The sequence below is a fragment of the Hippocampus guttulatus genome, chromosome 21, assembly GCF_054856545.1.
Source record: "Hippocampus guttulatus isolate MCC_2025c chromosome 21, RoL_Hgut_1.0, whole genome shotgun sequence".
Classification (NCBI taxonomy): Eukaryota; Metazoa; Chordata; class Actinopteri; order Syngnathiformes; family Syngnathidae; genus Hippocampus; species Hippocampus guttulatus.
The window spans coordinates 6,337,940-6,353,484 of NC_141281.1; the positions used below are offsets into that span (position 1 = coordinate 6,337,940).

At 45.6% G+C, this 15,545-nt stretch overlaps 1 protein-coding gene across 5 annotated transcripts in view; it reads right to left on the reverse strand.

Annotated features, from left to right (window-relative positions):
• Positions 1–1,632: 1,632 nt before the first annotated feature.
• The window catches only part of arhgap12b (Rho GTPase activating protein 12b), a 29,067-nt gene continuing 15,154 nt past the window's right edge, over positions 1,633–15,545 (reverse strand). Inside the window, exons 3-19 of one of the 5 annotated variants that reach the window (XM_086102113.1) lie at positions 10,163–10,438; positions 9,384–9,524; positions 9,011–9,091; positions 8,377–8,499; positions 8,034–8,108; positions 7,470–7,531; positions 7,296–7,377; positions 7,063–7,176; positions 6,260–6,364; positions 5,868–5,966; positions 5,682–5,784; positions 5,430–5,552; positions 5,223–5,321; positions 4,952–5,029; positions 4,088–4,222; positions 3,854–3,959; positions 1,633–2,498 (exon numbers count right to left, since the gene is read on the reverse strand). In XM_086102113.1, the coding sequence (XP_085958239.1) occupies positions 2,324–2,498; positions 3,854–3,959; positions 4,088–4,222; positions 4,952–5,029; positions 5,223–5,321; positions 5,430–5,552; positions 5,682–5,784; positions 5,868–5,966; positions 6,260–6,364; positions 7,063–7,176; positions 7,296–7,377; positions 7,470–7,531; positions 8,034–8,108; positions 8,377–8,499; positions 9,011–9,091; positions 9,384–9,524; positions 10,163–10,438 (1,977 nt within the window). In that variant the 3' untranslated portion in view covers positions 1,633–2,323. The remainder of the gene's footprint in view (positions 2,499–3,853; positions 3,960–4,087; positions 4,223–4,951; positions 5,030–5,222; positions 5,322–5,429; positions 5,553–5,681; positions 5,785–5,867; positions 5,967–6,259; positions 6,365–7,062; positions 7,177–7,295; positions 7,378–7,469; positions 7,532–8,033; positions 8,109–8,376; positions 8,500–9,010; positions 9,092–9,383; positions 9,525–10,162; positions 10,439–15,545) is intronic. The other 4 variants (XM_086102109.1, XM_086102108.1, XM_086102111.1 and 1 more) reach the window with 4 other exon arrangements.

Below are 15,545 nucleotides of genomic sequence, written 5' to 3' on the forward strand. Positions count from 1 at the left end.
CATTCCACGACAGGATTTACATAGGGTAATTGTGAGGTTGCCGAAAGTACGCTCCTCACCGCCAGTGGATTTCTTCCTCTATCTTACTGCCAGTAACGCAATCAAGTCTATTAAGTAGGCAATAAATAGAAAGCTGGAGTGTATCAGCGCGCCGTGACGGATAATGGTTCCTCTTCATGCCATCTATTTATTTATCCGAGACAGTTACGGTTGCTTTTTGAAGCAGAGGGGCCTTACCGTTTCTTGCTTTTCTTTTGCTACTGTGTGATGTGGGGGTTTTTTTTCCCCCCTTCTTCCTCACCGGTGCCACAGGATACATTGTCTGAAAGCTCCAAAAGAGAGTAGTGATTCTTCTGTGACACACATACAAATAATTAATGATTCATGAGTTCTGACCCATTTTAGAGTTGCGCACCTTCAGCGTAGCATGCTACAAAATGCCAAACAGGACTGAGTTTTGCAGCATAATCTGCACCCACTTTTTTTTTTTTTAAATACTGTATAGTAAATATACTACAAGGCAAGCAGTCTTCACTCCAGCACGCAAAGCCAATACAAAAGCAAAGTGAAAGCTTTTCTCCAAGGAACTGATAGCAGGCAGCTTTGCTCAGCACTCCAAAGATGCGGGCTTCTTAATCAAAGCTGGCAGACTGGCAATTTCCTAATTAGTCATCAATTAATCCGCAGCCTTCAGGTCGGCAGCCACGTATGACCCGCAGAGGAATGACAAAAGCGGGGACATTAATGGAAGCGGAGCCGCAGAGGTTGCCATACATTTCAGAAATATCAAGAAATATACTAAAGTGCATTTCATAATTAACGGCTAGGAAAATAATTGATTGCGACAAGAAAGCTTAATCACTGCGCTCAATAACCGAGATATTAGTGTTGAGTAGATTAATTCAATTATGTAATTAAGGCAGAGAGGGAGCTGAAGCTTTAGAGTTGATTGAAGTCCAACGGCAGACTCACCTTTGTGTCTTTCACGTTTATGGTCTCCATCCTCCATTCACGGCAAGCTTTTATCACCGAGACAGGAAATGCACGGGAGCCTCCTCGTTTCGTTTGACTTTTTTTTTTTTTTTTTTTTTTATTAGACAGAGCAATTTCACAAACAGCAGTTAGCCTGAAAAAAATTACATTCAAATGTGCAGCTGATCACACGTAAATACTGCAGCAACAGTCTTTTTTTTTTCTTCTTCTTCTTTTTCACAACCTGCATTTTGTCATATTTTAATTCAAATGTACAAACCGGAAAATCAACTCGACACACAAAGCCAAGTCACTGCAACACTTGGTAACAACTAGCTTCTGTCAGAGTCAATGAGCTCCGAAATGGCTTGAAAGGCTTTCACCTCACAGGCCATACGTCAGACCATGAAACACTCCTTGTATCGTCCCCGCTGTCGGAATACGTCATCATTAGCTTAGCGGAGCTTCATCACCGCACAACGCAACGTTGCACCGCGGCTCGAAAGCAAGCGCGGGACCTCGGAGATGCATCCTGCCACAGGACGAACCAAACTCGCACATTTGACTTTGTAAAGGAGAACAGACCGCGCGGACTTCACTGAAGCACGTTGACACCAAGACACGACACATCGCTGTACAAAGTGGCAAGACGAAAGATGCTTCTGTGCAGGTTTTAATTCACTCCCAACAACAAACACTGTTTTATCCCTCCATCGGGTTAACACTTAAAGGGTGAGGGGTACCGGGTGGGGGAAGTGGGGGCACAATGTGAAACACTGCTCCAGTTCATCCAAGTGCAAAAAAAAAAAAAATTTTTTAAGATAAAATAAAAACGGAAACAACACTAACAACAACAAAAGAAAACATCGGCCCATTAACACAACACTGATTATGGCATAACTGGCGTCACAGACGAAGCGCCACAACACAGAAGACCAACACATTTCAGGCAACATCATGAGGTTTGCGTCTGCCTTTAACGTCACCGGAGCAGCATCCCTGAACGCTCCCCAACACAAGGAGGTTTTATAGGATTCAGTGACTGCGGCACCCAAAAAAAAAAAAAAACCCAACCCCGAAGACTCAAATTCACCAAATCACGAGAGGTCAACTGAAAGGTTGCCGCCCGTCTGCAAAGGAACGGCAGCTGGAAAGGTGGAGGGGGCCTGTTGCCCCTTGAAACTCATTTCCAGAACTGGTAAGTGCAATGCCTTGTCATGCATGTGTAAACGGTCGTGTCAATGAGGAGTTGGCCTTCGCAGCTGCCAGGTCCGCGGCAACACCGAGTTCAGTCAAAAACAAAAACAGAAGAAAAAAAAGAAGAGGCAAAAAGTCTGGAGCCCCTTTGCGTCTACCTGCCGAAGATGCTTTCGAACTCCAGCAGTATGAGCTCAACTATCTGGTTCTGGTAGACCATGTGGACCGCTATGTTGCCCGTCTCCGTTTCGGGCCGGAGCAGCGTGGGGCCGAAAACGATGGCCACGCTCTGGGTGGTCATGCGGTTGGCTTCGCCGTGGTCGATCACCCTGCGCGGGAGAGGGAGGAGACCGGTCAGGGTTTCGTTTACCTACCGATTCACAGCTTCGGGGGTTTTATCTACAAAAACAAGATTACAAGCACTCCTACAGTCTCAAAACGCATCAGCGAGGCTCAAGATGGAGCGCCAAGACAAGCCTCGGAACACCGCTGACGCTCCGGGCGAGAGTAGAGCAATAATAGCGGTTTTAAATAGAAGCTACATCCTTTCCGTGCAGATGCACAAAACAATAACATATTTATGGAGGAGAGAAAATAAGATCAAATCCGCCCGCTTGATATACCGCAGTCCTCCATACACTGAATGTCACGCTGTAAATTTCGCCACTTCGTCGGAACTAAATTACAGCAAATGCAGTGCCATATAAATGCAAATGGGAAAGCTCGGCAAATGTCACTGAGAACATATGATGCCGCTGCTGGTGGGTAGGGGGGAAAAAAACTGTTTATGCGTAACCTCTTTCAAATTCACACTGCAGTTTAACAAGCTAATCAGATAACCTACTGTTAACTTGAGACGTACTTCGGACTAACTCATGACGTTCTGATTTCATCAGTATTGTTCTTTTTTTCCCCCTCGTCAGGTTGCGATTTGCTTCAGTCAAACAATCAATGATGCGAGTAAGTTCAATTGAGCTCCAAATTCGAGAGGAAGCTGCCACTGCAATATAAAAGAGGATTATAATATTATACATTTCATTTGGCTGATACAAGTCAGGGCCAGGTGGTCACTAGTTAGGCCTAGTTTTCTGCTTCTAGTGCAGCACGGTATTGGTTTAATTCAATACTAGCGGGCCAAAAGTGGCAACAGGAGTGGAAAAAACATTATGAGTGAGCAGAGGTGGGTAGTAATGCATTATTATTATTTTTTTTAAACTTGAGTATTTAGCTTAACTCATTCAGTACCAGCCAATTCTGGACCAAGTCTGAAAAGACGTTTAAAAACGTCTTTGGTAGTGAATGAGTTAAGAAGAAACAATACTTTTATTCCATTATATGTATCAAGATGCCGCTCTCAACATTTATTTAATTTGGCTTTGGCTCATCAACAAGACTTCCTTGTGACATTTGACTCCATCCACCAATCAATCAATGTCAGCCAGTCACATGACCAAAAGTTTTAGCAGGCCTGCCCAAGAGACTCGAATGGAGGATATGGAGCCTCGCGACTCGCGTGTACATTTCAGACGATGAAAAACCAAAGCTGTATCCTGCGTTGTTCGCTCGTGCAGCAGCTGTTTTGCAAGTAGCAAGAGCTACTACAAAGGACACCGTGTCTTAATTTGTCAGAATGAGCCCATGAATTGGTTTCACAGGTTGTATAGGACGAATGAAAACATCTTACCTGCGCAAGTGTTTGAAGAGGACTTGCATTGTGTCGTGGTTAGGTTTTGGCAACTTCTTGATCAAGTCTTTGATTGAATTGACTCTCTGCTTGTAGTCAGAGCATTCTGAAACAAAAAGACAGGCAGCCAGTCAGGGACTTCACATGCGTACGGCGCCACCTAGTGGCCACATTAGAGACATCAATCATTTCGAGTGGACTCAAACGGTGAGGTCAGTCGTCCAAGTTACTCACTAATTGCATTAACAAAGTCATTGAAGGATCCGTAAGTAAATAGAGGCTCTGGAAGTTCCCGGAAGAACATCTTGAGTGCTCCTGTCGTGACGTGGATGTCCTCCCACTTGCTGTCATCCAGTTCCACCTTCTCGTCTGATGCAGGGGAAGAAAATAGGGTAAGGTATCGGAATCAGGTGTGTTGAAGGAGAGCGTCATCTACAACATGCAGGGTGGGGGCTCTCGAGGACATATATAATTTATTTATTATTATATATAATTTTAAATTGTTCTGCACGTCGGCTTCACAGTGCAGAGGTACCGGGTTCGATTCCAGCTCCGGCCTCCCTGTGTGGAGTTTGCATGTTCTCCCCGGGCCTGCGTGGGTTTTCTCCGGGTGCTCCGGTTTCCTCCCACATTCCAAAAACATGCATGGCAGGCTGATTGGTCGCTCTAAATTGTCCCTAGGTGTGAGTGTGAGTGTGGGCGTGGATGGTTGTTTGTCTCTGTGTGCCCTGCGATTGGCTGGCAACTGATTCAGGGTGTCCCCCGCCTACTGCCCGGAGATGGCTGGGATAGGCTCCAGCACCCCCCGCGACCCTAGTGAGGATCAAGCGGTTCGGAAAATGGATGGATGGATGTTCTGCACCAAAATGAATTGAGATTGAGCAAACAAGCTGGGTGTGAAACAATTGCACCATTTGGTGGTCACTGATTAGAACTACACTAACTGAACACTAGTTTGTCGACGTCCAAATTCGTAGATCTAAAACAATGTAGGTATATTAATTCTGAAAAAAAAAATTTGATGCATCTAAAAAACACCAATCATGTGTAGGTGCACCAAAAAAAGTGTGTGTAGATTTTGGAGCGAGCGTGTCCTACCATGGTTCACGGCAAAGCGGAGCTTCTGTATCACTGCCAGGTTCCCGCTCACTCGATACAAGCCATCGATACTGAGACCTAAAGGACAAAGATGATGACAAAGACGTGATTGATGGAATCTATTCTAACTCCATTGGGAGCATTTCTCTTGGCCCATGTTCAATCCTTGAAGTTTGTGTCATGATATTAGATAAATAATGGATTCCGATGTACCTGTCAGGAATGTACATTATTTCAATCGACATAGAGCGGGTGGTGAGCTGACTCCTACCTGTGTTCTCCACGTGGTCAATACACATTTTCACAAATTTGGGCACGGATGTGTTCTCCCGCTGGCACAGGTTGCTCAGACTGCAGCCAAAAACCTGATCTGAAGAGTGAACAGGAAAAATGACGTTAAACTCAACTCCTCCGCCGCGTCCAGTGGAACGCGTCGTTCAAACGCCATCTTGCCGCAGCGCTCCGGTGCTCAGGCTACCTTTGATGTAGCCTTTGTCTCGGACCGCCTGATAGGTGGGTCGACGCGTCAAGAACTTCTTGAGCTTCAGCCGGGTTTTTTTCTGGTCTGATGAGTCCATACTGACGGAGGTCTTCATCACAACTAAAAGCAGCAACAACAAAAAAAAAACGTGGATTGTACGTGCATAGTTGAAGACTATAAAACAACAGAAGCAAGGTGAGGATAAGCGGTTCGTTCGGTTAACGGAAGGATGTGAGCGGCTGGCCTCACCTCTGTTCTTCTTCGACTCTCGCTGATCTTTCTCTTTGTCCTGTTTCTCAGCTCCCGGAGAGTCCGGCATATCCTCTTCGATGGCCTCATCCGACTCCCACGCCTGGACATGAGCCATTTTTTTTTTTCTGTTCGATGAAGTTAGGCTGGTGACACACATCCGCCAGTATGACTAAGTCGACTTACGTATGTGTTAATGGTCTCGGTCAGGGCCCGGTACCAGTCATTGATGACGCTGTCAATCTCAGACTGGATCAGCAGTTCTGTCCCCTGACGCGTCTTCAGCTAAGGAATCCAAAGGTTTGACGTCAGAGGAGCACTATTCACGAAACGTTAGGAGATATTTGGGTGAAACTTTAGCATAAAATGCACAATAACTTTGACCTGTTGTGAATTTTGTCACTCTGCTCCAACACGTCGTGAAGACAGCAATGAAACATGGAATAGTTGAATAGCTGGAGGGTCAAATTAAATGTACCGGTTCAAGTTTATCGTGCATTTTAAGTTTTAAATTTCACCTGAAAGTGCCATTCGTGTACGGTATATATTTTGGGCCAGACCGTCTCTATGTTCGATACCTCAATGACATGCTTCTTGCTGGACTTGTCCTTGGAAGCCCATTCCACGGAACCCCCGCGCAAGTCAACGGTAAACTCGGGCTTCGACTGGTTGCTGCCAAACTTCTGAAATGCAGTGACGCAGCATAAGCGAGAATGTCGCAGAGGGGGAACCGTGAGGATAAACTGGTCTAAGATCAACACAAGCAGTGAAATGGCAAATAGGATCTAAATACAAAATGGTTAAAATGCTGGATTAAAGTGGTGTTAATTCCTTGGATTGTTTTTTTTTTGTTGTTGTGTTTTTTTTTTTTGCGGGCAAATCACTGTTAGTCATGTTATGATGGCAAGTTACTCCGATCCAAGCAAATGGCCGCCACAATGACTTTCGGCACGTTTACGACATTAGCGCCACCTGCGTTTCATATTACATCGTAAACTATCAGATGAATGACAAGGAATTTAACAAATTTGACTATGAATTTGACGTAACACCAGGATTTCAGCAACGGGATGATACTAGACATAAGACATTTCAATAGAAAGTCCTCCTGTGGAGTCAGGTTAATATAAATTCAAGTCTGGGGGAGAAACTGCAATTAGATTATTTTTCAAAAGTGTTCACCCCTGGTTAGTACTTTATTGAAAATGCTCAAAAGTCCCATCAGGAGCGTTTCTGAGTTAAGAGTGCCAGATTTTTGAGCGATGCGGTTAATAATTCAACCTGAACCATTAGCAGCACACAGTGAAACACACACAAGTCCGTCAGTTAGGGCCCAAGTAGCGGCGACGGGAAAAAAAAAAGGACGTGCAGCAGCAGCAGCCTTTGCGGGGCTGTAGTTTACATAGGAGACAGCGGGACGGGGCTTGATTGATGGCTTCAAGTTGCTAAGAAGAGTGAGGAGCAACTCGGGGATGGAGCCGTTTCGGTAAAAAGACTTCAGGAAGGAGGAGAGGAAAAAGCAATGAACAGAGGATGACAATATTTTTTTTCTACAGGCGGCGATGACGTCTAGGAAGAGCGAGCTCGGCCAAAAGCGGGCCCGTGAATACGCACCCAGCTAGTGCTTCCTCCTTGACCCTTTGCAAAGAGGAGCGAGGAACCCTGTAACACCGTCCACGAGGATGCCCAGTTCTTCCTGTGTGCCCAAAACCATGACCAAAAAAATAAATAAATTATGGAGACGATCAACAGCAAAGTCCTTGAGGCCAGCACTTCATAGCTCCCTACCTGACTTTTTTTCCATTCTCCGTGATTTTGGTGACATTTAGGACCCCGCACTTCTCTGACGGCTAAGGAGGATGAGATAAGCAAATCAGAATCAGAAGAGTGACGCTTGAAATGAACGCGGTGGTGGTTGTGATGCCTTGATACGTCAAAGTATAAGCCTATTCACATGGCTTGAACAGCCGGGTTTTTGCTGGTCATACAGTGGAACCTAAAATCATGAGATGGATAATCGACAATACGGAGCTGTCGTCTGATGATCCATTTTAGTTGCATACTGAAAATTTCACCTGCCAGCTCAGGACGTTGAGTGCCAATTTCATGCAAAAAAAACTTCAAAGCAATTCAAAATGGAAGGTTCCACTGGAGATATCGTAAGAAAAACATGACATTGTAATTGCGGTTAGCGAGACACGGTGACATGCAGAAGATGATAAAGACGTGAATGTGAAGAAAAAAAAAGGCAGTGATACAGCGAGAGAGAATGAAAAGAAAGACGTTCATGATTGGATGCAAGTGAGATGGTGGAGGTGGTGAGTGCTATGCAATGCAAGCTGGGATACTAACAGTTGAGGGGTGCTTAGGAGATGATGGGCAGGAGTCAGAGTCGGGAGAGCTCTGCTTGGGCGCCGTAGCACTCTCCTAACAACAAGAGGCACGGCGTGAAGATTTTTCTAAGGACTATCAGGCAACTAGAGGAGTCAGTTCAGTCAGTGGGTTAGTGGGGTGAAGGAAATGGATCAGAAACCTGGAGTCGAATCAGAAAACATTGGGTTGCAGTTACATAATAAAGAGGAAGAGCACATTTGGACTTGGATCCACACAGAAGAGTGTGTGCTGACACTTTGCATTCTTTTCAAGATATTTTACTCACTTGACTCCAACTCATAGGAAGCCGCGGAGCCCGTACCTTGTCGTTGAGATCGAGGACATAAGTGCTGTGCCTCCACTTGGTGAGGATGATGGGGTCCGGCTGCTTCCTCTCCAGGCTGCGACTCTTGGGGACCTCACCAGACTGAGGGGAGATGTTATACTGTGTGGAGAGAAGATCAGACCATAGAAAGTTGCAACTCCACCGAGCGCCCCGTCAGCATCTGCGCCTTTGCCCCATTTCCTCTCCTTTTGCTGTCCACAGCAGCATTGGAGAGAAGGAAGGAGTCGCGCCGTCTTCCCCCATCACTCGTGAGGACCTCTAAACGTGCCCGCGTCCGAGTAATAGAAGCGGGCACCGCAAGATTTCGGCGGCCCGTTCTGATCTGCTCTTAAAGCCTCTTGATTAGTCCTAGCAGGAGCCATAAATCGGCCTGCAGGAGGCGTTCAATTACAAAAGTGGGTCCTGTGAGCCAGCCAGACGCTCAGCCACTTAACATCAGCAGGACTCAGGCGGCACGCCAAAAGGTACGCGCTCGATTGAAGGTGATGTCATTTGAGAAGACTTGAAGGAGTGCAGTGTGATGAGTGCAGTAAAAAATATATATACTGTATATACTGTATATATATATATATATATATTTGGAAAATGAACTATAATGAAGTAATACTACCTTGGGTAATTCCCATTCAGACCTGGATCCGTCAGTGTTGTAGTAGTAGGGTCGGCCTTGCTCATCAACATGTTTGATCCACTGTAAAGAGAGTCTGCATTTAGTGAAAACTTAAAAACAAAAAAAAAAATACAAAACCAAAAAAAACGGAAAGTTAAATGTTCCCTATGCAAGAGTTTTGGACAATAGGAGAGCAGCTCAAAGAAATGGTATAAAATCAAGAGAATAGACAGTTGCAAATAAATGAATGATATTTCATGGATAAAACATTGAAAAATTTTCCTCCTTTTTTTTTGCCCTTGATATTGTTCAGGCCAGCGGAGAAGGCCCTTGCTGGCACCGATCGCTCGACGACTTTAAAATGACATCGCACCTTCTCTTGTGTGTATTCGGAGACGTAAAGGGTGTGCCCATGCTCATCCAGTTCCTCAGACCAGCCTCTCGGGGGCGACCCATACTGGCTGTCAGACTGGCTGGAATGGGTGCTGTGACAGTTTTCTTCAGACGAAAGCAGCTATTCAAAAAATAAAAATCATCAGAATCATAATAGTAATAAGAGAACAGAAAACGACATCATTTTATATCTGCTGTATTGCTGTAAGAAGTGTGACATAACGGCTTGTCTGAAACCATCTAGTCGGTATTATCCAAACCTGAAAATGAATCGAGACTTTAAAGAATAGGAAGCAAATCATTATAATTTCGTTCCTGGATAGCTATCCAAACAATCAGATAATTAAAAATAAAATCGGTCAGTCCAAATTTGCATGTGAACCAGAGACAGTGGGACTGAATGATGGAGCCCAGTTTGCATTTTAATCTCTTCAACCCCTATTAAATAATGCAATGTAGCAAAATACCACATGGTGGTGCTGTCCGACTGTCAAGAATTCAAAACTGAACACTGTCAGCTTCGTTTCTGCTTAGAATAACCAAAAATTACATTTTAAGTGTTGTTTTACTTTTTCGGCCTGCCAACCCTGTACATCACTCAGTAGTGTTTTAACAACTGGACTTGATTGAATTCCTATAATTCCTCTCAGAGACGTTTGCTGGATTTGAATGTGCCACAGAACCATATAATGCAGCATCTTATATCACGCCTCAAAAGAAAGCCAACCTGAGGTTTTTTTTGTCTTTGTCCTGGCTTACCTCGCTCTCTGCTGTGCCTTGGTGGCCTTCTCCTCGGAAACTGCCGGTGCTGCCGCTGGCGTCCCGGGTGCGTGGCGGTTTCCACGTGCGCTCCCCCGTAGCCCGGTTATAGTAGAAATGCCTGCCACTCAGGTCTTTGTGGGTCTCCCAGTCGCCGTGGATGTGCAGAGGTGAACCGGAGGGCACAGGCGGCAGGCTGGACTGAGAGATCTTAAGCTCCTGGAGGTTGGTGTAGACCGGCGAGTCTGACCTGCCTTGACCCGTTGGCGATGTGGTCTGCAGAAGGAAACAAAAACAAGCCAGGAGATGAGGGTATAAGATTAAATCTCTCGTACACATTAAAGGGCAGTATTTTAAATGTTTTAATTATTCAATGCCAATGCTCGAACACAATTTCAGAAAAAAAAAATGCACATGACAAGTGACATATCCAATTTGATGGAATATTAATGCTTCAAACCCAAAAGAACATTTTTTTCGTCTCTCAGGATGAAAGAGCCCTGGCAACATCCGAAGGTCACTTGACAAAAACGAGAAAGCATTGTCTCCATGGCTACAGCTCATCTCATCATGATCAAGGCTCTTCGGAACGCTTGTGAAAATTATCTTGGGGGGTTGGAGACGGACGGTTGCCAGCACTGGATGTAGTCCAAATACCGAGCAGGCAATAAGCAAACAGTCAAAGAGAACATATTACTCCTTCGGAAAAAGCTTTACCAAATCGCAGTGCCCATGATTCACTTTCGACTGGTTTGTGGCCTTTAGAGAAGAGACCAGAGAGGCCTTATTGTCCCCTTAAAAAAAAAAATCAAGCCGCAAACTGGAACTAGATGTGGTGTCACGAAGACCATGCGTGTCCTTTGCTGTGGTTCTTCATAGACATAAACAAAAAAGCCGTAAGCCTGACGCGTCATATGGTGAGACAAAACCCGGAATAAATGCTTACCGGTAATTTGAAGTCAGCATCAAATACTTTCCTGCTAATGTCTCTTAACACAGCATTTTAAGGCTCCCTGGAATTCAATTAAAAAAAAAAAGCACGCTCATAGAATTCTTTTGCAGATCACCTTGTATCCAGAGATGCTCACAAATACGTCATCATCTTCCTCACCGGACCTCCTGTAACCTTTGAATGCACGGCGCATCGTGATGCGGGCTGGCTGCCAAGCGGGAACCGGAAGCACATTGACCCTTGCCCTTCACCTCTCTCAAACGCACACGAGCCAGACAGAAAATGAAGGGAGTGAAAAGCTCAAAGAGCAGTGGGCTTTATCTCTCAAGTGCACACTGCGGTGGCACAACAGGAAATGGTGCTGAAATAAAGATCCTTTTTTTTTTTTTTTTTGCAAGATTAGGCAGCCCTCTTGGGGTGAAGAACCATATTTGGTAGCTTGAGTGGGTGGTTCAACATTTTCTCTCCATGCATCAATAGGAGGTAGCACAACAGGATGATTTCAGACAATCAATAGCTTTGATTAACTCTCAGAAATGCCGCTGATTCACTCCGGACGAGTTTATGGCCAAAAAATAAGTTAAAATAAGTAAAATTAATAAAAATAAGTAAATTGAGTCACTTCAATGGCAACTCCCCTGAGCCAGAGTCTGATGTTAAATGAGACACTGGCATTTATACCGTGGTTCGGCACATCGCAGACAAATGATCCCATCAAATTGACAACAATGTCAACAAAAATAATGAGCCGACTGTCAAATTATTCATTCACAAACATGGCAAACGCTGTACCAGCTCTTCGTAGTACTCAGCTTTGTTATTTTGGAGGCATAGGGACAGAGAGCCCTGCTACAAATAGCAAAGAATCGATTGGTGAATAATAATTGGCATGACGCTAACAGTTCTGAAATTGCCTATAGATGACAAAAGATGTCAGAAAAGTACAAAAGGAAGCTCCTCAAGTCATTCCAACAGCTCTTGGCACCAAGCTGTCACCAGATGGCCTGAGTATAGAAATAGCAAAAAAATTTAAATAAAATAAAAAGGAGTTCTAACAAATGGAATCTTGGCAGCATGGGTTGCTGCCAGTTTTTGACTGGGAGGAATGTCGGCGCCATTTGACTGTCGTTGCTGGACAGTCCGGGGCGCTTGTGTCTTGCGCCTGTTATGGGCAGCATTTTTCACAGCCCCGCTTTGTTCAGCGGAGAGATCGGTGCTGTTGAACGGTCTGCGGCTGGATGGATGTAAGTCTTGAGGAGCCGACGATGAGAAGAAAGGAGCGTTAGCGCGGAGCGCCGATGCGGATTTGGAACTGGGAGTCGCGGCTTGGAGTTTGAAGCGGATTACGTGGGACAGATGAAGTGAACTCATCTCTTTTCGTCAATGGACGCTACAGCTTTGTGTTTGCTTTCAAAACTTAGCTTGTAGCAGACGTGTGCACATTTTCAGCATGACGTCTCTGATGCACTGGTGAAAGGACACTTTGATCCTCGCCTCTTTCATCTAGAACTGCTTCGGACAACAAAGTGTATGCAGAAAAGTGGTGAAGATTGCACGACTGTCTGTGTCCTATGTGTTGTGTTGTGTTATTTTTGTTATTTTGACTTCAAAATGGCGCCGCGAGAGTGGCTGCCTTTCCAGCAGCTCCTATATTTTGTTGTTCTACTTCTTCCTTTCATAACTTGGCTGCTGTGAATTGAGAATTTCTCCATTGCGAGACTAATAAAGGTTTTCTTATCTTCTTATCTTAAATAAAGGACAATAAGCAAATACCCAAACTGTATCTTTATTAGCACATTTGCATGTTTGTTTGAGGCAAATAGATGCTGCAAATGGGGTTGCAAGTAGCCGATGGACACCGCAGGTCTCTGACAGGTAAGTGAATGTGGAAAGGACACATGGGGGAAGGGAAGAGTAAATGAGGCATGGATGGAGTCAGGCTCAGGGCAGCGGTGAGCAGAGAAGCGTGCGTGTTATTGAATACAAAAGAGTCTTCATCTCGGCGGTAGCACGTCTGGAAGGTATCCGCTGACAATTGGCCAGCAAGTGGAGCCCCCTGTGTGTACATGCTTCTTGCTAATATGGTTTCTGCAGTTAGTGGCATGTTGGGACAAAGTAATAATGTTTTCCTTTTGCCTTTCCTCCGCAGCCTCGTGTCCCACCGCGCTTGTATTGTCAACGCAAACGACTTATGCCTCACATGGTGTTGTAAATTAAACCATAAATAACGTGTAAGCAGGAGCGGGTCAAGGTAAGGGCAGTGGAGATGGTGTTGGCAGTACTAGCGCATGTCCGCTTGGTGACTCACACGAGCTTGGGTGAGTGGCCTTGCGAGCTGGATGGTGGGGGTCTCCATCCAAAGACTGTGGCCCTGCTGAAGCGGTGTGAAGGGGGGGAGGGGCTTCTATATATGCACACATGGCGAACCGCTCTGCTGCATCACCACCCTGCACTCTTTGGGACACGTGGTGCTTGTGCAGCATTTTGCCCAAACTCCATTCAGTGGCCTCGATGCAGCATTTTTCTGAGCGCTGCCATTGACGTTTTTTTTTTAGCAGAGGAGCATTTTCCGATGTTAGTTAGTTAGTGGATGGTTTGCCACAGTTGAGCACACGCGAATTGATGAACAACTACAGTGAATGCAGGCGTGTCATGAAGCATCAAAAGGTAGCGGGGGTGGGAGTGGGGGTCCGTGGGGTGAGGGGGGGGGGGGGGATTGGCAGGTGCTCACATCGCGGCTGAATCATTTATGCATGACGAATTGGACAAATGGGGACAGGGAGTGTGAGATTTTAGTGTGTCATTTCACATACTTTGTGGTGTTAGATGTAGTCACACAACAGAGACACACACACACACAAAGAGAGTACGCATGAATGATGGCGATTTAAAATTCTGCCTTTCTGCTCAGTATGATTGCCAGCTAGTGTGGAGAGACTGGTGAAATTACCACATGCATCTCCCCGGAATCATTGTGAACCGTGAACGGTTTCCGATGGAACTGCGCTGAAAAGCGCGCACTCTATTGTGTTATTTATTTCAACATTACAGTCGGGGCACCATGACAATCCGCCATCCGCCAGCTTATGAGTAAAGCCGTTGAAATGTCACAGTATTCAATTAACTTGGTAATTGTTTGGTATCGCCAAAGCCGATGAGTGAAGTGAGCCTGCGTTCACATTTTGCAAGCTGTTTTACCAACGGTTGAATGGGAAATTGTGATCGATCAAATTGGGGAAAAATAAGAAGTCATTCAGCTTCATGTTGGACCTTCCAGTTTCTACGGTGAGCCTTCATGGAAATATCCCCCGCAGTAGGACATGAAAATGTTATTCTGCGACGACCGGTGTCACAGCTCAGATCATGTGTTCATCTTTCCCCTAACCGTGTTGCGTAATGAGATTGTGTAATTGAATTAGAGAAGACTGGTTCGAGGAAGAGTGGCGCTCCTGGCTCGAGAGGTGCATTGCTGAGGGAGGGCTTTGCGGCTATGGGGGGGACCCAGTCAACAAAATCACTTCCCTCGAAGAGTTAGAAGATAGGTTGCAAGTTTAGAGGGGAACGTAAGGGGCACGCCCCCCGCAACCATCAGTCTACTTGGCTCCCTTTTGTTCTTTTGTCCAAAGTCGTCCCTTGCCTTTTGCCACACAGCTCTTCCCCTGCTATCTTCTAGATATTTTCTCCGCAAACTAAATGTTCCGTTTTCCCCCAAGTGCATCTTGAATCGAAAGTATAATTCAACATAATACCTTGTTGATCATTTTCGGCTTGGCCGCCGCTCAGACAACGCCCCACCGCCCCCTCTCTTCGCTCTCTCCCACTGCTCAAGGAGGTATGATGCTGCCGATGATGGTCGTGCCCATACGACAGGATTAACCTACATTTCCACCTCGACGAGCATCAGTCAGACCACATTCGCCCACTCGCCCGTCACCGCATTTGCGGCATATTGCGAAGCCAAACTGCCTCTGAGCCAGAAGATTGTTGAAACGTTGGCATGCATATGAGCACAACAAAGCACACTTGGGACACACACACACACACACACACAGACTGTTGAAGCGGACCAGCCATCAATTGCAGTGTCAAATCGAGCTGCGCGAAACAGGTTGAACAGAAAGAAAATGCTAATTATATTCAAATATGGCCTTCACTCCATCTGCGACTTCAAGCATATGGCGACCGGAGAGAGACGCGACTGAGGCGCATGAAGTCAAAGATGCGGAAAGTGAGTCAGCATCTTTTGGGTCAGACTCGGCAGGAAGACGACAGCTAATTTAATTTCACAGATCGGAGCGTTTGACAAGGCTGGCAACTTGACTGTGACGTGCGCAATTAACCTTTTAGTCCTGAGTTGATAGCATTAAAATGCCAGTCAACACACAGTTGAGACAGACAGCCGCGGCTGTTGCTCGGATACTACAGAAGAAA